Source organism: Antedon mediterranea, chromosome 2 (assembly GCF_964355755.1).
Source record: "Antedon mediterranea chromosome 2, ecAntMedi1.1, whole genome shotgun sequence".
Lineage (NCBI taxonomy): Eukaryota > Metazoa > Echinodermata > Crinoidea > Comatulida > Antedonidae > Antedon > Antedon mediterranea.
In genome coordinates, this window is record NC_092671.1 from 19,479,632 (window position 1) to 19,507,498 (window position 27,867).

At 34.2% G+C, this 27,867-nt stretch overlaps 2 protein-coding genes across 4 annotated transcripts in view; one reads left to right on the forward strand and one right to left on the reverse strand.

Annotated features, from left to right (window-relative positions):
* Positions 1-24: 24 nt before the first annotated feature.
* Positions 25-7,017, reverse strand: LOC140040692 (meiosis-specific nuclear structural protein 1-like). Its single transcript, XM_072086817.1, has 8 exons — positions 6,853-7,017; positions 6,105-6,323; positions 5,456-5,686; positions 3,241-3,470; positions 2,745-2,961; positions 2,220-2,450; positions 1,221-1,481; positions 25-788 (listed from the first exon to the last, which is right to left on the reverse strand). Exons 1-8 carry the CDS (start codon positions 6,853-6,855, stop codon positions 693-695), a joined length of 1,488 nt encoding a protein of 495 aa, XP_071942918.1. The 5' UTR covers positions 6,856-7,017; the 3' UTR covers positions 25-692.
* A 1,068-nt stretch (positions 7,018-8,085) lies between these two features.
* LOC140040689 (uncharacterized) overlaps positions 8,086-27,867 on the forward strand; it is a 28,603-nt gene continuing 8,821 nt past the window's right edge. For all 3 annotated transcript variants that reach the window (XM_072086802.1, XM_072086804.1, XM_072086803.1), the window contains exons 1-5: positions 8,086-8,301; positions 21,144-21,226; positions 22,853-23,150; positions 23,442-26,606; positions 26,890-26,993. In XM_072086802.1, the coding sequence (XP_071942903.1) occupies positions 8,198-8,301; positions 21,144-21,226; positions 22,853-23,150; positions 23,442-26,606; positions 26,890-26,993 (3,754 nt within the window). In that variant the 5' untranslated portion in view covers positions 8,086-8,197. The remainder of the gene's footprint in view (positions 8,302-21,143; positions 21,227-22,852; positions 23,151-23,441; positions 26,607-26,889; positions 26,994-27,867) is intronic.

Here is a 27,867-nt window from a genome sequence, read left to right on the forward strand (position 1 = left end):
TTTATTATTCACATAAAGAAACATCAAATGATATATCAAAATTCAATTGATGCGTCAAACTTTTTTTGTAGCTTCATATATACCCCCATCAACGAGCGAAACTTCAGAGTTACCACACATCAGAGTGCATACATACAAAACACAGGTGTTAACGCCCCAACATGTATTAAACATCAGAGTTTGCTAAATTCGTCCACATTAGTTTTAATGAATGACCATTTCATGTCTCAAGAAGATACAAAAGAAATTATACAAAATATAGTAAATCTGGAATGTACATTTATCTATAACAAAACATTAATTTAAAAGGGAATTAAAAGGGAAAATTATAAGTGAAAATAGAATGTTTTGAAACCCAAATATTATCACTGCCTGCTCTATAAAAATATAAGAAAACAATATATACCTATAATCTGAATGCACACATACTCGCATTTCATTTATAAAATCATTTAGCAAAGAAGCTTCTATCGGCCAAGTTTTTGTTTAAAAAGGTTTCTACAACAAACAGCATTAGGTATACATATATTTGAAATGTAAACATTTTATTTACCACACATACGATTTTACATGCCACAACTGATTTTCTATATACAAATAAATTGTAGCTATAATATTAATTTAAACTTTTTTTTATGTTTCGCTATTTAAATTAGACAATTTTGTACAAGCCTTAAGGATTTCTATTTGTTTTAATAATTATCAAACATATCTTGCTTTCGTTCACTATAATGCCGTTTAAAGTCATCGTCAAAAAGTTCAAGATCTCTTTCGTTTTGAATAACACCCTGAAATTAAAAAAAAAAACATTGTTAATAACATTGAAAAAAGAAATTGAGACATTCTGGAGCCAAAATGGCTGTAGTATAAATATTGCTTCTACAGACTACTCATAGTGGTACAGTAATTCGAAAAGCTATATTTTGTGTTATTTATGATCACAAAAGGGCGCCGCAACATATAGCCATGGAATTGGTGCAGATTCATCTGTAGAACAGTAGTAGTTTCAAGTCCTGTTATTTTGGACAGGTGAAAGAACGTTAACGGTCAGCTGTACCACATGAGAGACCGTTTAAGAGGGCTCCTTCACACCTGCGTACAATTCAGCACAGCTCAAGGTACAGTAGAAGGAATCCATTACTCCTAAAATTACTGTATTTCCCAGTAGCACAAACTTACTTTATATGATATTTACTAGATATTAAAATGTGTATATTAACCTTTGGCAAATACCCAAGCAGTTTTTGAGCATGTTTTTTGAGTAGACGTTGTCTTTCTTCCTCAATAATTTGTTGACGAAAGTTCTCGCGTTCTTCCTCTTCTCTTCGTTCCATCAATTCCATCTCTTTGTCAGCTGCAAATTGTGCTCGTCTCTCCTCAATAAGGTTTTCAACAGCACGTTTGTGTTCAAGCTGTTTCATACGTCGTTTCTGGGCATTCATTTGTTCTAGGCGATCATCTTCTGCAAATTTAGCCAGCATCTGATAACAAGACAAAAACAATAAGCCAAAAAGAAACTCAACATCATTTAACCTTGCCACGTTGAAACACTGGTTCTCGTCTGATCACCAATGTTAAACAATTAGGGCTTAGTTGGAAATTCAATGGGAGGCCATCAGGATAAATTGAGCTGGATCCCATCAGGCATTTGAAGTGAGCACTGCTGACTCTTACAGCAGCCCTGCATCTAGTATCTGCCTCTGCCTTTCTTCTAGTCAAGGTGGGCATTAGATGAGAGAAGCTATTTATCAATGATAGGACCAACCAAGGTGTTTTAAACTTTGATAGACATCGGCCATAATAAAAAAATATTCAACATTGGTCTATACAACAACAATGCATCATATTGAGGGGACACACTCTAAATATATATTTTTGTTTTTATTCCTATAATCTGATCTGATGATCTGTTTGATTTGACCCTAGCTTTGTATATGGTTTTTTTTCAATGCAGGAACCACCTTTAATATTATACTGTAATGTTTCAATTTTAAATTAATTAATGTTTCCAAATTCCTTTTATGTTATTGTCACAATTATTTGTTTAAACCATCTTCTTAAATATTTAGTAGTTGTTGACTTAAATGTCTGGACCCCATGTAGAAAACAAGCTTGATGCATAAAAGTACACTGTACTATAAATAATTTATCCTGAAGTGGTAATTTGTAGTGATTAGTACTGAGGCCTTTCTCAGTGCTAATCACAACATTATATTCACCTGCTTTCTAAACTCTTCCTCTTCTTGTTTTTGTGCCTCTTGATGAAGCTGCTTGAGATGTAACTGTTGGCGATTACTAGTCTGCAACTCCAGACGTTGACGTACTCTTCTCTCCATTTCAGATTTTTCTTTTTGTCTCTCCGCTTCTTCTTGTTCTTCCAAATATAGTTCCATTCGCACCCTCTCCATTTCCTCTTCTTGTTCCCTCTCTTTGGCAATTTTATGGCTAAGCTGTAAAATTAACAACACATTTTTTTTGTCAAAACAAGAAGATGGGCAACAGTGTGTTACAGAATTTTTTATATTACTATAAAACACATAAAAGGTTAAGTTTCAAGTTTTTTTAAAATCACCAAAACTTGTGAGATCTATTTATTTCTGTATGGCTAAGTTTTATTAATATTCTCAACAACAACAATTTACAAACACATACAAAGGACATTTACAACTATCCTCTGGCTGGCAGGTGGAATTTTTTTTAGGTGATCTTAATATTTATACAAATAACACATAAGATTTACTTACAGTACTCTGTACTTCAGCTTTCTTTTCTTCTCTTTCTCGTTTGAACTCCATTCGTTCTTCCTCTCTGTTCCGCTGCGCACTAGCAAATTCCAATATTCTACGGTTTTCCTCTTCCATGCGTTCCCGTTCTTTATCCATCCACAAATCTCTAGCTTTCTTAAATTCATCGATATATCTTTTTGTTGCTTGTTGTTTTGAAAGGTAAAGTTCCCTTTCTCTATCATTGAGAAAAAGAGATTGAGAAATTCATAAATAAAATTAAAAAATGCCTTAGAAAGTCTGTGAGAGGCCCATTGTATTTAACACGTTCCAAATTATAGAACAAAAGTGTAATCAAATGCTTGGCCTTCTATCACCTGAACCTCTCATAAGCTGCAATCACCTACCAGTCCAAGGATGTCCCCTTAGAGGAGGTTCAACATATTACAATGTGTACTTTAAAAATCCTGGATGCACTCTTACTTGATGAAATATCATTTAATACAAATTTGTTTACCTTTGATCTTCTTCATAAATCTTTCGAACAATTTCATCAATCATTAACTTTTCTTTCAAGAACTCTTCATAACTTTCTTGTTTTTTACGTTCTTGCTCTTCCAGTTGTTTTTCCAACTCTTGCTGGTATTGTACACTTTCCTGCCATCGTTCTTTCAGCTTCTTTTGTTCCTCTTCATCTGCTCGAGCCGATTCCTCTTTCATTAGCTTGGAAATTTCAGCATCCCTTGCCTAGAAAAATTGTCAAAAAATAATTATTAATTATCATTCAGTGAGTCACCCATCTTTCAAGGGTAGTTACTAAATAAAAAGATGTTAAAAAACTGATATAAATGGATATTAATATAAATATATGCAGAAAGTATGTAAAAATAGATAAATCTATAAGAACCAAATCATTATCTTTCTATTTCTTAAAAATTAGGAGGCTTTCAGTTGAATTAGATGTGCAATAATTATTGTTCATTATTTTTTCACAACGCATACCACTGTATAATAACAAATAATAATAATAATAGATTTATCAATTTATTATTGCTTATAATTAAAAGGTTATATTATTTATACAGGTAATACTAATATAAAACACATTTATTATTATTATTATAAAATAACACATATTTAATAATAAAGTTTCTGACAATTTATGTTATTTGTAAAAAATTATAAATTCAAATAGATTTTAGACTACAGTATAAATTTGTTTTAAAATAAAAATATAAAATGTGCTTTTTAACATAAGTTCAGTTATTTTAGCATATGCTCGACGGTCCTAAAATCTCATCTGAGTATTGAATTGACAGGGGACGTTAATAACAGTAACACCTAATCTTAATAATTAGTCACACCCTTGCTAATTAGTGTCACTTACAAATACTTAAATGCACAATTGAAGTATCTGTAACACTACAGGATGCAACCTCAGTCAACACCTTTGCGTAATTTACTACAAGTTATAAGACAATGACATCATAAATGTCAATTGAGAAAAGTGAATTGACTAATTCTAAATATGTTACGAGCCCAGATCTTAGTACCTCCCAAAAGGAAATATTCAAAGAAATCTATTTTAATCTTTGGCCTTTACAATAACTGGTAACAATCTTTGCATGGTTGTATTGCCCGTGTGTGTTGCAATTTTTCCCCTTTTTATGAATTTTATATTGATATTCTCTATTTTTTATATTTTTATATGATATCTTATGTCACTGTCAGCAGAGCCAGTAAATGTAATCTTGAAAAATATAATAAGTTATTTCTGAAGATTTAGGCACAGCATTGTAAGTAAGTAAGTAAGTAAATTAATGATGAACAAGAAAATATGCAATGAGTTTATTTTACATATTTTTTCAATACTACAGTACTACAAATCTGAGCATAAAAAAAACAGATGGTGAAGGGTTAAAGAAGAAAAATTAGAAACAAAAATTATGCCCAAGTACAGGAACAACTGGAAAGCCACTCCGAGAGTGCATACATCTGCCTACTGTAAAATTCTCCTACATAAGATTTCTCCGGGAAAAAAAAAAATATATATATATATTTGTGTGTGTCTTAATGCTGTTTGTGATTTAGGCTAATTTCACTACAAGCATGTGTATGCGAGTTTGGTGTAATGGTTAACAAGCCTTTCAATTAGCTTCAGTTGACTAATAATAGAACATCATGCGAAAATCAAACGAGTGAATTTGAAAAGAAATAGGTTTTTTAAACTACTCGCATCAAAAAACGTGCACATTAAATCAAATTATGTTTTAAAATTACAAAGCACAAATTATACCTATTGCCTCTTGTACAAAAATGAAGTTTTTTGGACAAGTAGTTCTAGAGAAAATGCAAAAATATCTTTTAACACTATCAGGTCTGAAAAGTATACTAAAAAGAGGTCTAGAATTGGGACCATGGTCCCAAAATTTAATGGAATGGTCCTTGACTACATATCTATCTGTATATTCATTTTGGTAAAGATCTTGTAATTACTTTTTGAGTAATCCTGCTAACAAACAAACAAACCTTGGCGGAGGTAAATTACCGTTTAGTCATAATAATAAGAGGACCCTTAATATCATTTTTTTTCATGAAGACCTGCATGGTTGTTGCTCTTTAAAGTTGTATAATAAATAAATATCCTGTGGTCAATTTCATTTGGTGGCCATAAACAATGAACATCATTTCATTTTGAATAATAACAATAGTAATGCATAACAAAATCTTACAGTTATTTCATAGTTCATGGCTTCTTTTTCTGCCAGTTGTGCTGCCCTCTCACGGTTCATATAGCCTGCTCTAAGTTTAGCTTCTAATTCTCTCAATTCTCTACTATTCTCACGTATCTGTTGTCTCATCTTGGCATCACGTAATTGGTCTAGTTTCACTCGTTCAAGTTCCATAGCAAGTCTTTCTTCTTGTTCCATCTGTTTTTCTCGTAACTGTTTCATTTCATGAGACTAAAACATGATAAAGAAATTTGTAATTGGCTTAGTTATTGAAAGAATTTAAACCGGTACCACCTTTTTTGTTACAACAAACTTTCTCACACCAGAAAATACTTTATTTTATTTATTCAATCATTTAGCATCCATTCAACTATACATTTAAAATACATAATAAAGAAAAAATAAAAACAATTGGAATATTGAATTTGAATAAAACCAAAGTTTGTAGCTAGGTTTGATAACCAAAGGGTTGAAAGGTAGTATATTTTACTCAATATTTTGGTCTCTCTATCAATTATGTCATCTGGAATAGGATCTTATAGTAGAGACTATCTAATAGTTTTCTAGTAGTCTTAAAAAAAAAAGTTTGATCAGTAAACAAAATAAATGACAAAACTACTCAATATCAACAGTTAAGTATTAATCTTACTTTTATGATGGCATCTTCCATTTCACGTTCTTTGTGTTCTTGTTGCAATCTACGAATATAACGCTTTGATTCCACCCTTTCCTCACTTTCCATATTTGCCTCCAACACCTTTTCTTTTGTCAATCTTTTTAAGTGGTCTTCCCTGTCCTCTTCCCTGCGTCGTGAATCTGCCAACATTTTCTCCTGTTGTGCATGAGTGAGATTTCGTCGCATCATTGCCTATAAATTTGAAATGAGTAGTTAGCAATTAAATTACAATCTTAATTTAGGGAACAGATACAAATAGGGATTAAAAAAACACAGTAGGCCTAGGCCTAAAGCTCCTTGGTGTACTACTAGACTAGGTTTATTTAGAAATAATACTAATTATAGTAAAGTACTGGAATGGGATGGTGGTAGTGGTCGCCTACAACACTAGCTCTACAGTCTAGAGGCCCAACTTCTAGGGCCTAGCCTATTAAGCCTAGCCCTACTCCTAAAAGGCCTATCATCATCAGTATCAGGCCTATTCCTATTAATTACACTTATCAATAAGGCCTGCCTTCCCTACTACTACTAGCCTAGGCGCGTCTAGCTCAACTAGCCTAATTAGAATAGGGCTAGGCCTACGTATAATAAAGAGGTAGACCAAGCCTAGCTAGTAGTAGGCCTAGGCTAACCTTGGCCTCTCTAGGTTTGCCTCACAATCGGGATCGAGTAATGTTTAAAATAATTGTTTTATTGAATATGTTTACAAATTCAATCTTACCATATTGAATCGGTTGATAGATGCAAATAATTATAGTATTAATCTTTAGAAACACGTTGAATTATACGGTTATAGAGAGGAGGAGGTTCTAACAACCTGTCTGCTGTGCACCTTTTTTCCGTTGTTTTGCAAGTAACCAAGGTATCTGCTCTCGATCGACCAAAGAACTAACTCCGAGCTCTCCGCCGGGTATATGACGTATGTCCGATTTTTTAAACTGCGCCCTCTATTGTATTGAATAAAATAAACTTTTTATATAATTATTCGCTAACATTAACAATGTGTGCTGTGTATACTACGTGTTAAGTACGAAAAGAACAATGTTTCGTACCCTAAATATACGGAGTCAGTAGGTCAGTAAGTTCCACTAACTTAATTTAAGAATCATGTTATAGATATAGATAACATTTTCGACCAGGTCATAAACATAAATTCATTGTTTAAATCGGAATCAGTCATAAATAAATCGCAAAATATGAAGGTATTAGTTTATATAATCCTAATTTTTAACTTGAAAGCTTTTAGTTTGCCATGGATTAAACTTTCCTGGATGGCCAGTTCCCAACGGACAGAGTAGAATCCAGTTCACATAAACATCGGTTTCGGTTATTAAAAACTTTCACTTTGATTTTACTTTAGCGCCAGTAATTTGGCCAGTAGCACGAAGATTTCTCAGTAATCACATTTAATGGTTATATTTGGTGCATTTATATATGTCTGTATTGTTATTATTATTGAATGCTTTTGGTCTTTATGTTAGTTATTATAGGAGCTAGGTTATACCACAAATATGGACGACGGTATCGTGAGAGATAAAGGTTATTTTCACTGTTATCATATCAACATCGCTGTCGCCATCGTCGTCGTCCTCGTCCATGATTTTCAAATCAACATATATTTCTTTTTTCTTTCTGCGCATGCGATAATGCAACACTTTAAAATGCGTCGTATGTTATAAACACTATAAGTAGGCGTATTATAATATCAACGTTTACAACATAGTCAATGGTGACTTTGATATGCAAAACCTTTGCATCTTACTCTTGCCTTCTATGTTGTGTAATTGATCAAACAGCCGACGATTTTTAAAAGAGTCGAGAGTGATATAGATATACATTATAAATAAATCTATAACTCCGATAATGGGGCGGATATCCTCTTCTCTATCACTGAACTACAGAAACACTTTACGCATGCTTAGAAGATTGTCAGGAAAGCGCCGCCTCGCGAGAAACGAGCATTGCTCTGGCAATTTCAAGTTTTGCTAAGTAAGGGAACTGTCGATCGAATGGTTCAGCAACTGCAGTATTTTATCTATGTCAGGACTTAATGACTTCTAGCCAACATGACATTCTTATACTTTGGACTTCTATTAGGATTATTTTATACATCTGTATTTGCTCAATTTCCGAGTCTGAACCCAAATGGAAGGAACGTCTGTAGAAAAATGTAAGTTTCCACAAATAAACCAGAATCTTATTAAATATATTATTAATATTAGACATAACGATGTGAAATAGCCTAAATTAAGCGTTCCTTAGTTTACAGTTTGTTTTTCCATGTTTTACAATAAGCTATGGAAATACACTATCAATTCAAAATCAGGTACTTGGATCTAGTTTCCTTTAAGGAACACTTTGGGGTTCCGGGGCACAAATATTGTCACCTGACAATAATGTAAGTATGCAATAAATGTAAAGCATAACAGACTGAACGATAAATATGAAGGATCATATCAAATAAGTTTTGACATGACGATGCTCCCCTCAAACGCCATGTGCCGGGGACAGGCACTGCGGGTATATCTAGAAACTGTAGACTGAATACCGTACGTGTTCTATATATAGTATGCCTACTCTGACGTGACACCAGTAACTCTAACTATTGTAAAATTGTAGTTCTAGGCCTAACGTCAAAGATGATAACTGTTGTGAAACTTGATCATTTAGGAGGGTTATTCTGATTCTTAGCAAGCATTGCCTAGTAAAATCACATGACTAAGTCATGTGACGGGCCAAATATGACCCCATGGGCCTTAATAGGTAAGTAAAGTTCGACCACGTGGTGAACAGTGGGATGATCTTCAATGATTCTAATTAGTGACCTTATTGCTAAAGACTAACATTTCACTTGTTATTCTCAACTGTGCAGCTTATTACAGGCCTACACAGAAGTTAACCTGGGTTCTGACTGTTGACCTATGATTAATGCAAATGAATAATCCAATGACTGTACAAATCAAAGCAATATCATTTGGGTGGACGTTTCTCTAATTTAAGAAAATCTTGAATTAAGAATTTGATAACAAACATTTTTGGGTTTGAATTTAATAATTAACCTTTTAGGTTCCTCCATCCAACAAATCTCCCCCCACCCACCTCAAATTGAATAATAATATGGTCATTTACTATTATAATAAAACGTTTTCGCGTGAAAAATCCAGGCACGAAGCCACATAGACATTAACAGTAAACTTGGCGTATTTGACTAGTTTAGTCACATTAATGCTGTGATTATGGCGCTTCGTGTGCAGGCAAGCATGGAGCGATCTGTGCTTGCCTCACGTCTGCTCACAAACCAGCTGTAGCGAATTCGTAATACTAAACGAGTCATCAATATAACAAAATAAGTCTACCCTGGCACCGAATATGAATACAAACAAGTTAAATTGTATTTGTATCATATAGTTCAGTAGAAAACCTAGTAAGGGGATACATTCGAGACCAACAAAACAAAGTGTCCTCTTAGTATCTTAGTGCCAATTAGGCCTAAAACATAATTATATTGTCCAGCATTTCCATGGAAAATTTCCCCTCAAAATGTGTGTCTCCTGTATTAGGGGTGTCCCAAAAAGGAATTCTACTGAATATTTTGACATTCCCAAAATGGGGATTGTAGCGCTGCTGTAGCCTTAGCATTTGATTATCCTCAGTTTAAGAATTTAAAGAGCTCATTATTTTTTACTGTCCCTTTCTTCCCCTTCGTTGTATAGATTAATTATACAATTATTAAGAGGTCACAATCCTGAATACTCTGTATTTTCGGCGCCGGCTTTCCAATTGTTTCCGTTTGATCACGTTATTAATAGCTTTATACGGGTAATGTAATTGCATAAAACTATATTATCCCGAAGCAGACTATTGCCGATAAGAAGACAATAGTTGAAATGTTCTTGTTTAAATGTTATATCTGGAGGCTGTATGATTCATGTAGACCATGTATCCGCGATGCACCATCTCATCCCTGTAAATGCAGCTAGTGTCCCAGACGATAAGTGGCTGACTAAAACAAGGAAATGAATGACGAGCAGAATATATCCTGCCAGCTCTTAACTCGGGTTTAGTCAATGATTTGTAATTTAAATTACAATTTCAAGAACTTTTTTCAACCTGTCAAACTAGGGAAACGTTTTAAAATCTGAGGTAGATTTTGGTTAATGTCATTTGTTTTTACCGTGTTCAATTTGGGGATATTTTAAAGAATTATGCCTAAAAAGAAATAATAGGCCTATGCCTAAGATTGTGAACGTATACTATTATAGCAGTGAAATAGTGTAGGTATGACTATAATTTGTATGTGTTTAAATTTTAAATGTAAATATGTATAATTATGTTTGTATGATGTAGTATGTTTAAGCGGATATTATCCCTTGATGGCATTTGCAGCAATAAAGAAATTGAATTGAATTGAATTGAATCACAAAATATCAAGGTTGCACAATATTTGTAATTAAATGACTTATTAACCCAATGACAAGAATATCGTCAAAGTTCTAAATATTTAAAGGGTACCTCCGGCAACAATTTCTATTACGTATTATAAAATTTAGACTAAACCTTTGCAGCAACTCTATTTTTTCGATGAGCTAATTATCAATGTTGTTTCAAATGTTTATTTATTTGAATAGAACTCGAAGCCACTCTTTAACATTGTTTAATCAACAATTTGATTCAATACGTTTGCGTAAGGTTAAGATATAAGTGTTAGTATTTTAGGTTATTATATTTAAGCACTCAGGGTGTGAACATAGACCAATGCATAGCTGAGAAGAATATTGGTTGGTATCGAGAATAACAAGTCATGCATTGTTAAAATGATATTACTTCAGGCCCTTCATGTCCCATGATATTTCAGAATAAGTTTTCTTTATTCAATTAAATTTTTATTCCCAACTGTATATTTATTTCTTACTTAGAAAAGTGTTATTTTACGTGTGTTTGAGATTCTAATTAGATACATATCCACATAAATATTGTTAATAATTGGATGTTCTACTTTTGGGACAAGTTATGAGCCTTTAGCTTTTGTTATCAGTATCAACATTTACAGACGCTAATACGCTTTATACGTCACAAATCAAATGTTAAATTATTTCATTTTTAAAATGACCTTTTCAAGAAAATTATCTGATATGTATCACAATGTTTTACAATCAAATTCAGGTAAAGTTGTTTGAAATTAGTCATTATTTATGAACTGATAATTGTCATATTAATAATACAAAACTACATGCGTCATCACTTTTACATATCGTCATCATCGTGTCATCGACACATTCAGTATGAACAAAATAATCATTATCAACACAAGTGCCATCATAATCATTTCCATCATTATCAACACAAATTATCATCATAATCATTACCATAATTATCAACACAATTGCCATCATAATCATCATCACCATTAACGACACAACCACCTTCATTATAAGCAACATTACCATCAACAACAACATCAGCATTTGCAGTTAATAATCATCAATCGTCATAAGGAATAATTAGTATAATTATATCATTACATAATTATCATCATTAAAAATAGTCTTCAAAGAAACAATCGTCGTCATAGCAACATTATTATAAGCATTTCATCCTCCTCAATCCACATGTATATCATCATAAACATCATCATTTAGAGCAACAAGATATCATCACAGTTATACCGTAGAATAATCACCAATCATTATGATAAAAGTCATCAACTTCACCATCAACATTATAAAATTAAAGACTTTTTATGTTATTTATTAATATCATTGATCAATTTACACCTGTTTTTATTAAAGAGAAGCTTTGTTACGTTTATACCGTTTCCGTTTCTAATGAAATGTTGTTGCTGTTACCAGTTTATTCGCAAACTAGCTTTGTGTGTAATAAACAATAGATCTGATGGTAATTTTGAATATAGCCCGGCTTATATATCACAGTTTACTTGATCCGCCTTACTTCATTTTAATTTTTATAATTAGACAGGTGTATTTTTAGTTCTTCGCGTAGTAGCCAGATATCTAGTATCAGATGTACTGCGAGATGATACTGTCAGTTTTATTTATGAGCTTCATTTGTGTTGTTAAAAACTAGATTTAATGTTGTCTAACAAGCTTTTTCTTAATTCCCTAGGAAATTTTAAAATGATAAGCGATCAACAACAAGTTTATGAAACATATCTACAATTTTATCCTCATTCCATTTCCATCATGGACATATTTATGTTTGTTTTATTAATCCAACACGGGACTTAAAAGCTAAAGTTGTCATCCATGAATTATTACTTAATATCATCATTGCCGACAACAGATTGTTTTGTTCATGTACAGCAGCCAGGGTACTAAAGAAATAGTTTGAACAAAATAAATCTAAAATAATTTTTTTCTAATTTTTTATATTTTTTTGATAAAGTAAAATTAAAGAGATTATTTTGAAAAACAAAATATGAAAGCATACAGAAAATGATATGATGTGTATTAATGTGCGTATTACGCCGCAGATCTCCAATAAGAAGACATTCTTTTTCAAATAATAATTAACAATGCAACAGTTTTAAGTATAATGCAAGAAATAAAATTAGAACTCATTACTAGTTTGTAAAGACCTAATCTAGCAAAGTTGACGAACAGTTTATTACGGTATATAATTTACAGAATCGTAAATCCATATGGACATAAGCAGAATGTATTTTATTCTAAAGTGTCCATCAACTGCAAACTATGATATCTTTCTGTATCATCTAAAAAGTTAATCCTCACATGAATCAAATTCTTCGAACTGTTGACACCAGAACAAATACACATTATTCTTGAAATACTATCAGTCGTAAGATTAGTGCAGTAAATTGAACAACTTGTAACGGTGTCAATCAGAGTTTATTATAATGTTACGATTTGTGATGATCTTGAAATTGTGAAGAAATCTTGCGGATGATATTTTAGATGCTGTTTAAAATCAGTGTATTATTTTAACTAACTTGTTTAGTATGTTCAAGTTTCTGATCAAGATGTACCACAATAATGATGCTCTTTCAATGTTTTTTTTTTAAATTTGTATTTAATTTTTGTTCATGTCTGTAGACACGTCACATTGCCAAGGATAATAGTAAATTATGTCCTATCAGAACGCAGGGGTTATTTTGTGAACCAGTTTACCGGGGTACCCTATATAATTAGTCTCGAACTTGGTTCTTTAAAATGTAAACTGTTACACTAGGCCTACGGTTTAGTCCTTATTCGAGAAAAATTGTTCCACCACCAAAACTAAGATCTAGTAAGCCTCGAACCCACGTCAATTGTTGGCTATATTTGGGTATGGTAAACTTAACTGCCTAATCGCTCGGTCATTTGACTCGCGTCCAAATAAAACGGTTCAATTCCGAATGCATTTGTGTGGGAAGAGGTAAAATTCCAGAGCGTGACAGCGGTCCATTTCTCTAAACCTATAGGAAAACATATACAAAAAAACAAACATATATTTCGGAATTTCATCGAGAGACTAAATGTTCACCACCATAAATATATAATGATAATCGAGTATTTTTTATTTCCACACGTTTTCAAATGTTCCAATACAATATTACGACATAATAGTGGAAAAGGGTATCCCATGCAAAGTTAGGCTTTACACGCGAGAACCTAGTCAGACAAAACAAAGTAGCCTAAACATGAGTATTTAAATGCATTTGTTGGCCTCCTTTGCCTGGTTTGAAAGACTGAACTATTTTCAATCTGTTAGATTGGAATTAAATTCCCAATTCTAGAGCTTATTTTTTATTAAGTTGGTTTGGTAATATGTGTACTTAAATTAATATGATACCGGATTGAATTGCAATTTAATTAGATCGGTTTACGAAGAATACGGTAATGTGAAGTGAACGAGTTGAATGTGCGCAACGCTTCACAGGGTTCAGAAGAATATAGGCGCACATTTTGTTTCTTTTTAGTTATCGTAGTTTGATTGAATCATTTTATTTGAAATAGGTGAATATTACATTTTTTAAGATCAAATCCCATGTTTATCATGGTTAGACAAATTATTAGGGATCTGAGTCCCAGGAGCAATCTGTGGATGTACGGTAATCGTGGGGTCCATTGGGAGTTAATGTATCCATGGCAACAGCCGCTCCCATTAGACACGTTCTTCTTGTTATAGTTGGTAGAGCATTTTGAACAAGTGCTTTTGTAGTTTCCTGTATATTTATTGTTCCATTTTACAGCTGTTTCCTATATTACTTATAATATCATAACTCACAATATCATAAAACTCAATCCAGACAATTTACCTTCTATTGCAGCACATGATGCCCAAGGGAGTTTGTTTATTTGTACAATGATTATTAGCTATTATTAACTTACGTCATCTTTGATCTAAAGGCTAAAGTTGCCGTTACTTTATTTTGTAACACGAAATACGAAATGTAATTCTTATTTTAACAGAGCATTATTCTGATAATATTATGTATCAACTCCTATAAAAGTATATGGGACATTCCAGCTAGAATTTGTATAGTCTTATAATTTTAATTTTCCTTTGTAGGATTATTTCAAGTAGACATTGCATTTTACATTACATTTTAAATGTTGGTGCGTTTATGCCTCTTATGAACAAGACCATTTATTATGGAAGTTAACTATTTCAAATTGTATGACAGTGCGAACCACAATTAGGTGTCCTCCAAAAACATGAACAATGAAGATTAATAACAAAACATGCCATTTCGCTGTTTTAATAAAAGTCAATCACTTCCATAGACAAAAACATGTTTTCAATTATAAAAAGACAACATAAATGGTTAATCTTTTGCTTAAATTACAGGGGTTTTTTTCTTCAGGTAAATAAATGTTTAAAAAAAATTAAAATCGCATATTCAACAAAAACATTTAGGCCTAAACAACTTTATTTTTTCAGGTGCACAATATATCTTAAATGATAATAATTTTTAGTTAATTAGTGCATTATGCAATTTTTTATTTAGTTAATAATGAACCATAGACCTAATATAGTAAAAACATAGGAACAAACCGTAGAAATTGACACTTACATTTATTAAACTGATATAGGCCTATAATAATAATATCTGAACATTCGGAGTGTTTAGTGTAGAGTTGCTGGCTGATATATAACCATATATGTCAAAATTAATTTATTGTTTTAATTTTGAATTTGAGTCGTTGTTGACTGAACGGGAATGAATGTTACTTTGTCTATGTTAACTATACCAAAGACGTTCAACGTTCCGACAATAATGTAAAGGCGACATAGGCCTATATAAACGGTACATCGATCAATCATAAGTTATTTTATGGTAAAACGCTTGGCTATAAAGAATCATAATGCTTAACCATGATAAGCAGTAACGACATTCACCATTATAAGTTGACGACATCAGCAATAATTACCTACTCAGCAGCAACAGTAAATAGTTCAATACAGTAATAAATGCTATTTTAACTGGGGTTTAATGCGCTTGGTTCATTATCTATCGTATCGAACATAGTGCTTTTAGTTGATCAACGATAATATTTTAGACTAATTATTGACTAGGCATAATGTATAAATGAGAATTGGTGGGAACCAAAGTCGGTCTATTACTTGCATCGTCGGTTGAGAAGGCAACAACCGACCCTAATAAAATGTAGGCTATACACATGATGTGTTATTTACGATACAAAGCTTTATTCAGCAGGCAACGCATAATGATATTTAATTTAATATTTACTAATTGTATTAGTTCAAATGTTTAAAATCAGTAGGCCTACAGTAACTAAGATATAGACACTTTGAATTGCAATTTACAATTATATTATACGGCTGTCCCGTAGGTAACAGTATACAATCACTGCGAAAAGACTGTTATTGTCTACAGAAGAAAATCCCTATTTTTACCTCCGAATGCAAAGTGTTGAAAATAGAGAATTCGAAGAGCGCGGCGCGGTTGAGAACCCATCAGATATTCTATGAATTGCATGCACATTTTAGGGATCAAGCGCGTAACGGGGTTCTGAATCATTACCCGAGAGACATTTTTTCTAGCATAAGTAAATTCAGAATTCTAAACTAGACAGGTGAAGTCATCATAAGTCTATCGATTTATTTAATTCAGTGACAGTGAATGTTTTAACGCTTCATCTTCTTCCCATAATATTGCTGTCTAAGGAGCCTAAGGAGCATCTTGGTTGAAAGTTCAGTTTGTTGGCCTAAAAAAATTAGTGCGGTACATTATTACTCAATCATTCAAATTATAAGCCTACATAATTTTCTGTAAATAATGCATAAACATTTTATATCAGTCTTCTTCATTTAGTCCCACTGTCAAAAACTTAGGGCCTGCAAAGAACCTTAATTTTTAATTTATGACACGGTTTTAAAGAAATTGTTATTAAGTAATTCAAAATACATAAATTAACATTCTTTTGTGGAAGACCCTGTAACCCAATGTTGTCTAGGTTTTTCTCTAAAATCTCGAGTATTTATCGCTTAGGCCCTACTGGTAGTTAAGTTGTTAATCGGCCCAATTCCAATATTTTAATTTATATATCGTAATTAAAGCCCCGCCACATGCACACACACAGTATTGTATTAAAACACATTTATATTTGTAGTAGAATCCATTGACTTCCATGATCTATAATTGACCAAGTACTTTGATAAAATTTTTACTATATTTTATCACTTCTTGATATAATTGTGTTGTATTTTTTCATATTTAGGGAGAATTTATTTGATTATACATGCTACCATATTACACCCACAAAATTAAACGCCTTGTTTGGATAAACGCCTCCCTCGCGAATAAACGTCCCTCTAAAACTCCTCCTGAACAATAAACGCCCCGGGTCGTTTATTCGAATAAATACGGTTTTATTATAAATTAAAATTATAATGAAAGTAGGTCTAACTGTAAGGTTGAGATTTAATAACGTCGAGAAAATCGGCTCCCATCGCGACAACAAAAGGACCATGGCGCCCGTACAAAAATACGGGCGCCAAGTACGAAGACACGACACCCATGGCGAAGAATCACTCCGATGTGGAGACAACAAAATAGACCTCATGGCAAAATGGTGACAACGACGACGCCGATGAAGGATGAAGGCGAGAAAGATTACGATGAGGACTCTATTTAACAAAGCAACGACCAACAGTTTTTATAATAGTTCATGATATTAAACAACTTAAGCAGACATATTGTAACTGGGGGTGAAATCAGTTAATACATTTTAATTATAATGATAGGCCTATACAATAAAACAATGCTTTATATAAACGTAATTTGCCGGAGTTAAGAATAGACATAACTAATTTAATATTAAATAGTAAACTCATTGTCAAGGACATTTTTCGATTGTTTATTACGACTTAATATCTGCTTAATTATCCATTGTTCAAAACAATCCAAATGCAAATAAATAAATAAATATGTAAATTAAACATTATTAACTCTCCAACATTAAAAAGATTTTTTGGCAGATTTTAATATTTTCACAATTTCTACTGATCAACATTCATTTAATTTATTCTAATATCCTTTGCAATGAACCCCGTTGCAAATTGTATCACTCTGTAGACAATCATTGTAATCGATATTTTATTTTACTATTTTGTGTTGTTTAATTGTAGTTGGAAACCTTACATAATGTGGCATTCAATTGGTTTACATCACGTACACATTTATTGACAATTACATTTACAATATTTAGTAGTATACTAAAAGAAGCGAGTGCTTGTCAGTTTGCTAACTATTTAAATGCATTTAAATGTACAACATTCAACACAAATGATGTACAAAAAAACATCATGGGTCGCCCACGACCGGTCAGCACCTTCGGTTTACGAACAGTTGTTTTCGTAAAACTTAAAAGACTCAATAGATTTTATTGAGTTTATGACTACTTGGTTTATGTTCCTAAATATTCCTGTTCCTAAGTGGTGGTCGTCAGCGACTAATTATTATACCTTTGGGTGCAAGTTGCTTGTGTGATAGTATAAACTGTAAACAAGGAGAGAGAAACAGTTACTATATTCACACTCTTCATTCAACTCATCAATAGAGTTTATAGTTCATTAACATTTATAATGACTTTCCACATGAATTCTTTACGGGGTTGTACAAATTAAATCGCTAATTATATCAAGGCACACGTACTTAATTTCAAATGAATCATAGTGTATACAATATTTAACTTAACTTAAATAAAAATAAAGTGAAATGGGGGCGTTAAGATTATTCAGAATACAGTAATATTGAAGACTCCAACAGAAATAAACCTGAGCAAAAGTGTTTTTTTGGAATTATTACAATACGCCATTAACGATAGACCGCTGTATACAGCATATCAACTTCTTTATAATTGATTTTAATATCAGTTTAAACGTCACTTTAAAGTGCAGTTCAATGTTGGGCTATACTAAAGAAACACTAAGGTGACTGTTTGGCCTATATTGTCACACCATGCTGAGGTAACTGGCACAATTAAAATAACATTTGCACAGAAATACTGCCAATTTTTAATATATTATGCCTATAAATTTAAAGGTAGGTTGTAATAATACCTACGTAACCAGAAGACAAGTTCAACTTTATTTACCTTCTCTTTAAAAGAATACCAATTTCCAATGCATTATTTCCTTACCAGCAGAAAATAATATTTGTTTCATCTAATGTAGTTATCAAATTGCAGTCAAGTTTAGGTTGTTCCCATTTAGGTAGAGTGACAGCTAATAAATTGGATTTTTTCTAGACAATCTGGAAAACAAAAAAGGACAAAGCTCTGATTCGGGTTATTTTATGACGGTAGCACGAATTATTTTACGGGCAACACGAACCATCAGGCGTCGACCCACTTCTATGTATTAAAATCTTATTAAACATATTGGTATTAATTTTACTTGTTATTTTAATTGATACCATTTCGTTTTCTCTTATCTCTTCTAGGCCTATAACATTTTAAAAATTCGTCATAAATGTAGGCTTTATTGCCATCCAACATACCATCGCTAACATACAGCAGGTCCTTCGTAATTTAGTTTTTTTTACTTAAAAAATTCAAGTAAAATTCACCCTTGACATTTTGGAATCATGGCATTTTCACCATCACTCGACACAGCCAACAGACTTGTTGTCATCAACCGACTTGTTTCTAACGAATGTTGTCTTTCGACCACACTATCAGCTGACTAAGTGACCTTTAAACGGTGTTCTGCCGCTTAAACAGCCAACCAACATTTGTTGTCACCAACTTGTTGTCATCCGACGTGTTGCCACCACCTTTCAGCAACATAATCAACGTGACCCCTCAAAATGATATCGTCACAATTAAGACCAACATGAATCTAATCATTGCCGACAAACAACCTATGTTCATTTGTTTTTATAAAATAGGCCTTTGCCAGCATAAATATTGTTGCTTAACCTATGCACATACACTCTCACGTACATTAAGTCCGTGTAAACATACATTTCATCCCAAACTGTGTCCAGGCATTGGCGCTGTATGGCTTAAGGCCTTGCCAACATAGGACTTACTGCGGCCGTCCAACTAGCTGTGTTCATCGGAAATTGACTCTGTCCTTTCCAACATAAATTTTGCAGCCAAAACTGCAGTGCTTATCATACCTTGTCGCCTCAAGTCTTTGCCAACATATGACGTCCAACCTGTAGCTGAAAATAACTTTGTCTTCTTAGGACCCTACGAAAATACCTTGCAGCCCAACCGTGTTCACCAGACTTTGTCTCTTTAGGACCCTACGAAATTACCCTTTAGCCCAACCGTGTTCACCAGACTTTCTCTCCCTAGGACCCAACCAAAATACCTTGTAGCCCAACCTTGTTCACCAGACTTTGTCTCCTTAGGACCCAACCAAAATACCTTGTAGCCCAACCTTGTTCACCAGACTTTGTCTCCTTAGGATCTACGAAAATACCTTGTAGCTCAACCGTGTTCACCAGACTTTGTCTCCTTAGGACCCAACCAAAATACCTTGTAGCCCAACCTTGTTCACCAGACTTTGTCTCCTTAGGATCTACGAAAATACCTTGTAGCTCAACCGTGTTCACCAGACTTTGTCTCCTTAGGACCCTACGAAAATACCTTGTAGCCCAACCATGTTCACCAGGCTTTGTCTCCTTAGGATCTACGAAAATACCTTGTAGCTCAACCGTGTTCACCAGACTTTGTCTCCTTAGGACCCTACCAAAATACCTTGTAGCCCAACCGTGTTCACCAGACTTAGTCTCTTTAGGACCCTACGAACATACCTTATCGTCCAACCGTGTTCACCCGACTTGGTCTTCCTAGGACCTACGAAATACCTTGTAGCCCAACCGTGTTCACCAGACCTTGTCTCCGTTTTCCTTGCTAACCGATATGAATGTTGTTATTACAAAATAGAAAAACATAAAATAATGATTACTCTATTAGAAAATTATTGTACGTAAATAATTTGTCGTCATTGTTACCCATTTAAAATATTTAAACACAATTCGATTACTATGTTGCTTTGATCTATTGTAACTTAGTATTAGTAAAATTACAATATTCTACCATATATTTTTTGAATTTGGATAATGTAAACGAATTTATCAACATCGACAGAAATTATTATGTTTTTTTCTTAAGCCCATGTCCGGTCTTCACTTCACCGTTTCTTGATTTGTCTGTTTTAATTTATTTTTTAACAGCTTAAAAACTGTAGAAAAAAAGAGGTGTAACTAATATTTAAACACATTTGTTTTAAATATGCAATATCTAATAGCAGTTACAAATTCAAATCATATCTTGTATGGTAATGTATTATTGTCGAGGTTCATAAACACAAAAACGTATAGGAGGCAAGAATACGGTCTGAGAGATATTGAAAAGGGATCTCAATAGCATCGATTATTATAAAAACAGACAAATTCTAAATGTAGAATTATAAATTGCCTTTTTTTTTCTGGATTCTACGGGAGGCCCTCCTCTTTATCCAAATTCTAAGCCTCATTAATATGTTTAATCATATTGTTTTTTTTAAATGTAGGTTTGTAGATGCCGGTGGTATTGAGCATACACGTTTTGTCTGTTGTGGTGGTTGGTTACAGCAAGGAAACGATTGCACAAGGCGTAAGTAAAACTAAGATTAGTTTTTATAACTTTATTTTTACTTCAAATCATATGTAAATATATAGAACATAAAACTCTTACTTTGAGCTTAAGTTCATACGGGTGGAATTCAAGTAAATTGTTAGTTTGTTGTTGCGGGTATTCGTTCGATAGTATTCTTATACTTATTAATGAGAAGGTGATTATAATGCATGATGTGATAATATAATTTTAATTATAATTTGATAATGATGATAATGAAAAAGGGATAATGCGAGGATACATCAGATGCAAATGTGTGTATTGATGGAAATATAATATTACTATGAAGAAACGACATATAGACAAAATAAGATGATGTTGAAGTGTGTTTATTGACCTTGAATAGCAAAAGGTTGGTGCACTGTATAATCACAATAGTTACTAGTATCCAAAATTGAACACTCTTTTATGTATATGTATTAAAAATTGATCAAATAAAGATGCCATCCTTTTAAGAAATCAATAGAATTCTAAACGCGTATACAGATAAATTCTCAAGATGATTGTGAGAATAATACATGATGAACAGTGCGTTACCAATGCTTTGAGTTATCTATTTCTATTTACCATATGGTCATTTATTTGTCATTCGGTCTATTGGGACTTACTTACTGGATTTAAGAATTCGAAGGAAGTTTCGAGCTTGTTTTGGTATATAACGTTATCAATTATTAAATACATAATTATATATTATACATAACAATAATTGATCTATTTGACCAAACCCGTTTATGCTATATCGATCACTTTCAAGGACATTCAGGTTATCTAAATGAAATAAAGTACTTTCATATCATATACAGTATGCAAACGCCTACTGTATTTCTTTGTAATATTCTATCACTATTTCTGTCGATTAACGTAGATGTGGAAGTAGAAGTTTGTTTCCAGTTAGGATTACGTATAATAAACGATATACGCCATAGAACAATACAATACGTGCACTTTATTTGCAGAAACATATCCGGTAATTGATACACAGACTGTTTAGATATCAGTTAGGCCTATTTGTGATCGAAAATATTAGTAGGTCCATGATGAGACCAACGTTGACGAACCATAGTTACCTGTATATAAAATGATAATAATTAGTACGGCCCTACCCATCACAAAGATTTCGCTGGTGCCGGACTCACGCCAGGCAGCAGGCCTACATAAGAAAGACCTTACCACGATCATCACATTGAACACTGATTGTCCTCTTGTGTATGTGCATTGAATCAATGACTTAATGGGCTTAAGTTAGGAGAAACTAAAACTATTTTCCAAGACACGCAGAAGTACTGTGTATATATTTATAAAGCCATACATATTATAATCAAGTGAACGACGGCGAGTTGGAACTATAGATGTATATTATGACAACATTCATCACATTTCATTAAAACATTAGAATTCATGACTTTTTGTGTATTGCGCAGAAAAAAAGATGATAATAGCTTACAAGGATAAATTTAACTAACCAGTATAACTTCTTATGTGTCTCTCATCAACTTTCAATTAGTAAATACTCTATAATAATAAAATACTGTGAAATTTAAATTATACGTTCGGGAAATTAATTTATTCAATAAGTTATGTTAATTATATTTCTTTATTTGCCAGCGTGTCCACCTAGAACATGGGGCGAAGATTGCGGTGGGCAGTGCCATTGCCTGCAAGGGTCTACTTGTGATCACGTGACGGGTGTTTGTAAGTGTATGGTTGGCTGGGCAGGTGAAACGTGTGATCAGAGATGTGCACCAAACACATATGGAGAAAATTGCAGTCAAAAGTGCACGTGCGAAAACGGCGCAACGTGTGACCTGGGTACAGGACAATGTAAGTGTCCACCTGGAGTATACGGACGTAACTGTGAACTTCTTTGTCCACCTGGATTTTATGGTGTTGGGTGTACGAAAAGGTAACCTTTGATTCCCATTTTAGCCAACTATGAAATTATTATCTATTTATAATAATATAATATAAAAATGATATAACAAGTTTGTTTCTGTAATCTAATTTGTTCATGCGAAAATAGGTAATGCATAATACAATGTATATATTTTATGCCTACTTAATTTCCTTCTAACTTCAATTTTTAAACTGTTATTATGTTTGGCAGTTCATATTTCCTCTACATCTAAACTAATTCACGTGTTTATTTAATTTAACTTGACTCTTTAAATTTTTAAAAACATGATTCATTTTCCAGATGTGGATGTCAAAATAATGGATTGTGCGACCATGTGGACGGAACCTGTACGTGTCCGTCTGGGTACATTGGTAACAAATGTGAACGTACTTGCCCCAGCGGATTTTACAGCGTAGGATGTACAAGTCAATGTAGTTGCCATGCTAATTCAACGTGTAACCACGTAGATGGCTCGTGTAAATGTGCAGCTGGATACACAGGGACAACATGCCATGAGACTTGTTCACCTGGTACATGGGGTGTAGATTGTCTGCAAATTTGCAGGTGTCAAAATGGTGGAAAATGCGATATGCTCACAGGGGATTGCACATGCGCACCTGGTTGGAAAGGTAGACGTTGTAACAAGATGTGTGATTGGTCTAAATACGGACAGGATTGCGCTTCAACGTGCGCATGCCAGAATGAGGCTGGTTGTAGCAATGTGGACGGTACTTGTTTCTGTACACCCGGATGGGTCGGTGAAAATTGTGAAAGAATGTGTAATCGAGGATGGTATGGGTTAGGATGTAGAAAAAGATGTGACTGTCCATTGTCCGGGCAATGTGACCATATTACCGGTAAATGTTTCTGCCCAATCGGATTTCAAGGACGTGCTTGCAATGAAACTTGCACAGATGGATTTTTTGGTCTTGGATGTCGAAGGAAATGTCACTGCGCTAATAACGCTAAATGTGACAACATAAAGGGAAACTGTATCTGCAAACCTGGATGGAAAGGCAAGTACTGTGAATTACCTTGTGATGAAGGCTTTTATGGACTGGGATGCAACAGCACGTGTCCATGTGAAAATAGTGCAAGTTGTGATCACATATCAGGTTCTTGTCTTTGTCTACGAGGATGGTCGGGTGACAGATGTCAGGAAAAATGCCCCGCTGGTACTTTCGGACTTCATTGTGCAATGAAATGTGGATGCAACAATGGAGCAAGGTGCCATCACATTACAGGGAAATGCACTTGTACTGAGGGATGGCAAGGTACGATGTGTAATAGGCCATGTAATACTGGATATTACGGTCAAGGCTGCAATCAGGTATGTTCATGTCGAAATGGTGCCGAATGTAATAATGTTAATGGTTCTTGTACGTGCCAACCCGGTTGGCAAGGTGCTATTTGCTCGCGTGAATGTGATAAAGGTTTCTATGGTTTACGATGCAATGAAACATGTCAATGTGAAAATGGGGGTCAATGTAATCATGTGACAGGAACCTGTACTTGTCAATCTGGCTGGCTCGGACCAACTTGTAACGGAACGTGTCCTCAAGGAAGATATGGAAACAAGTGTTCGCGTTTTTGCAATTGTCTAAATAACGCCCAATGTGATCCAGGAACAGGTGCCTGCTCCTGTTCAGCTGGTTGGAAAGGAACCACATGTAGTGTCCCTTGTACTGGAACAGAATATGGTCCAGATTGTGCTTTAAGATGCCAATGTAAAAATGGAGCAACGTGTAATAGATTCGACGGCTCTTGTACGTGTACTATCGGATGGGATGGAAAATATTGTCATGAACATTGTTTGAATAACACATTTGGTGAGGGATGTAGAACAAAATGCCTGTGCAAAAACAACGCCTCGTGTCATCATATAACTGGTGAATGCACTTGTAAGGCTGGGTGGATGGGCAACCATTGCGGATTTACTTGCATCCAAGGATTGTATGGTCCAGGATGCCATCAACGTTGTCAATGCCCACGAGGTCTTACGTGTTCCCCAATTGATGGGTCATGTATCTGCGAGCCTGGATGGACTGGTAGGCTATGTGATACGCCTTGTCGAGAAGGAAATTTTGGTCAGGCATGTGCTTATAAATGTCAACCATGTGGCCATGGAGCTAGATGTGACCATGTCAATGGAAACTGCTTGTGTTCTCCAGGATGGACCGGGCCTTCTTGTATAACAAAATGTCCTACCGGATTTTACGGACCGTATTGTAGGAACGCATGTTCTTGTGAGAACGGAGCACTCTGTGACCCAGTCTATGGAACATGTATATGTCCACCGGGGTGGATAGGAGACACGTGTTCTGAAACATGTCCTCCAGCTACGTACGGCCTAAATTGCAAACATATTTGCCGATGCGAAAACCTCGGTGTATGCAACAGTGAAAATGGATCTTGTGATTGTACAGAGGGTTGGACAGGTGAACGTTGTCACATATCTTGTCCATCTAAGACATTCGGAACTAATTGTGAACAGTCATGTAAATGTCAGAATAACGCCACATGTGACAGATTCACTGGCCAATGTATGTGTGCATCAGGCTGGAAGGGACCTGCTTGTATGGTAACATGTCCTTCTGGCACATGGGGTCCACAGTGCACAGACAAGTGTAACTGTCAAAATAATGCAACTTGTGACCCCACTGTAGGGTGTAAGTGTACGCCTGGATGGAAGGGAGTCTATTGCACAGTGCCATGCGACTATGGCACGTATGGAGATAACTGCAAGTTCAATTGTTTGTGCGAGAATGGAGGCGTGTGTAACCATATTACTGGTTGTATATGTGAACCAGGGTGGAGAGGCAAACGGTGTTCTAGAACATGTCCATCTGGATACTATGGACATAATTGTACTTCGAGGTGTTCATGCAGCAGCAACGGCGTCTGCCATCATGTTGATGGATGCGTTTGTGCACCTGGATTTATTGGTGATAACTGTGAAAATGCATGTCCTATTGGTTGGTATGGTGACAGATGTACGAAGCTCTGTGAATGTCAGAATGGAGCGACATGTGATGCTACTCACGGCTGTATGTGTCGGTCTGGTTGGACTGGCGAAAAATGTACCAAATTATGTCCACTTGGCACATTTGGTGAAAATTGTAGCAGACAATGTGATTGTCAGAATGGCGCAGATTGTGACCCTGTACGTGGATGTGTCTGTGCCCCTGGATGGCGGGGCAGTCGTTGCACGCGGCCGTGTTCGAGTGGCACATATGGATCGGAGTGTAAATATAGATGTGAGTGCCACAATGGAGCAACATGTAGTTCCCAATTGGGATGTGTTTGTACAAATGGTTGGCAAGGAGGATTTTGTAATGTCACTTGTCCATCAGGTTATTACGGCAGCGGATGTCTACAAAAATGTTCTGACAAATGTCCAAGTGGATATACATGCAATGCTTTTAGTGGAATATGTGAATGCCCATCAGGATATAAAGGCCCAAGGTGAGTTTATCATACTTGTGGACATCTATCATAGAAGTGTATTCATCAAATCAGATTGTAAATGTGGAAGTACATACAAACCATTATAATGTATTTCCTCGAAAACAAATAATGGTTTTATAATGTTTTAATTGAATTATATCATGTCATATTACCATTATTTATTTAATAATAATGTTCTTGAAATTAAAATTTAATGGATGGAAACGATGAGATGAGGAGGTGGTTCCAATACTGTTGATGTAATCTAATTCCATCTTCTTTAATTTATTTTAATTTATAGTTGTTTACATCGATGTGAGCCAGGGTTTTATGGAGCTGGATGTCAAATGATATGTAATTGTGCCGAGAATTTGGTATGTGAATCGGTAACTGGTATTTGCATCGGTGAGTAGTCCTATCACAACTCTCGTTTAATTTTAGAAGTAAACTATATTAAATTGAATGGTTTATGCAGGTTGCAATATTACATGGCATTAAATACGTCCTTGTGGCTTTAGCTAAATATAATATTTAAAGTACAGTAATGAGGAATAAATATTGCAACTTTTAAGCATGTATTTATATCGATACACGTAGGCCTATATACTGTTGCTAATCTTTGATTTGTAAGATTAAGACATCATCATTATGTTCACTAATTCGAGTAAATCGGTTATCATCGAATGTAATTCTTTGTGTTTGATGCGATTAAGTACAAGTACATTCAGATGTACAGGCTGTACATCTGAATGTGCTTGTACTTAATCGCAGGTATTTCTTTTGTTTCATATATTTCAATTAAAAAACCAAACAAAAAATTCCTCGGAATTTATTACGTTTACGATTAAGTTCCCTCAGCCCCGTGTGTTTATCTGTAACAGTAGGTCTACTTGCATGTGTCCTCCAATATGCCTATATTAGACATTTGTTTTCCTAAATTATGCTAAAACACGTCTCAAGACACAGCAATAGGTTCATCAAACTTCTTTTACATTTAGCTTAATTTAGTTTGCTTATCATGCAATTACGAAGTAATAATCATTTAAGTCAATCCCTAACGTATTTCTTTTCATCATGAAAAAATAATATATTAGGATTCAGAATTGAAATTTAATTTATACAATTTCTTGTCTTTTCGCTTCATTAGATTTTATTATTATTCAACGACAATGACTGACGCTTGTCGTCACAGTTAGAAGTCAACGAGTAGGCAGGATTAGTACATTGTATAGGCCTACAATAGTAAAAATTACCAATTAATTGTCTTCTTGTCTAAGTA

Excerpts from the sequence above, each read along its gene's own strand:
- LOC140040692 (XM_072086817.1), bottom strand. Across the intron at positions 2,962-3,240 it reads ATTTATGAAGAAGATCAAAG|AGAAAGGGAACTTTACCTTT; the intron begins GTAAACAAATTT and ends TCTCAATGATAG. Across the intron at positions 2,451-2,744 it reads AAGCTGAAGTACAGAGTACT|CTTAGCCATAAAATTGCCAA; the intron begins GTAAGTAAATCT and ends TTAATTTTACAG.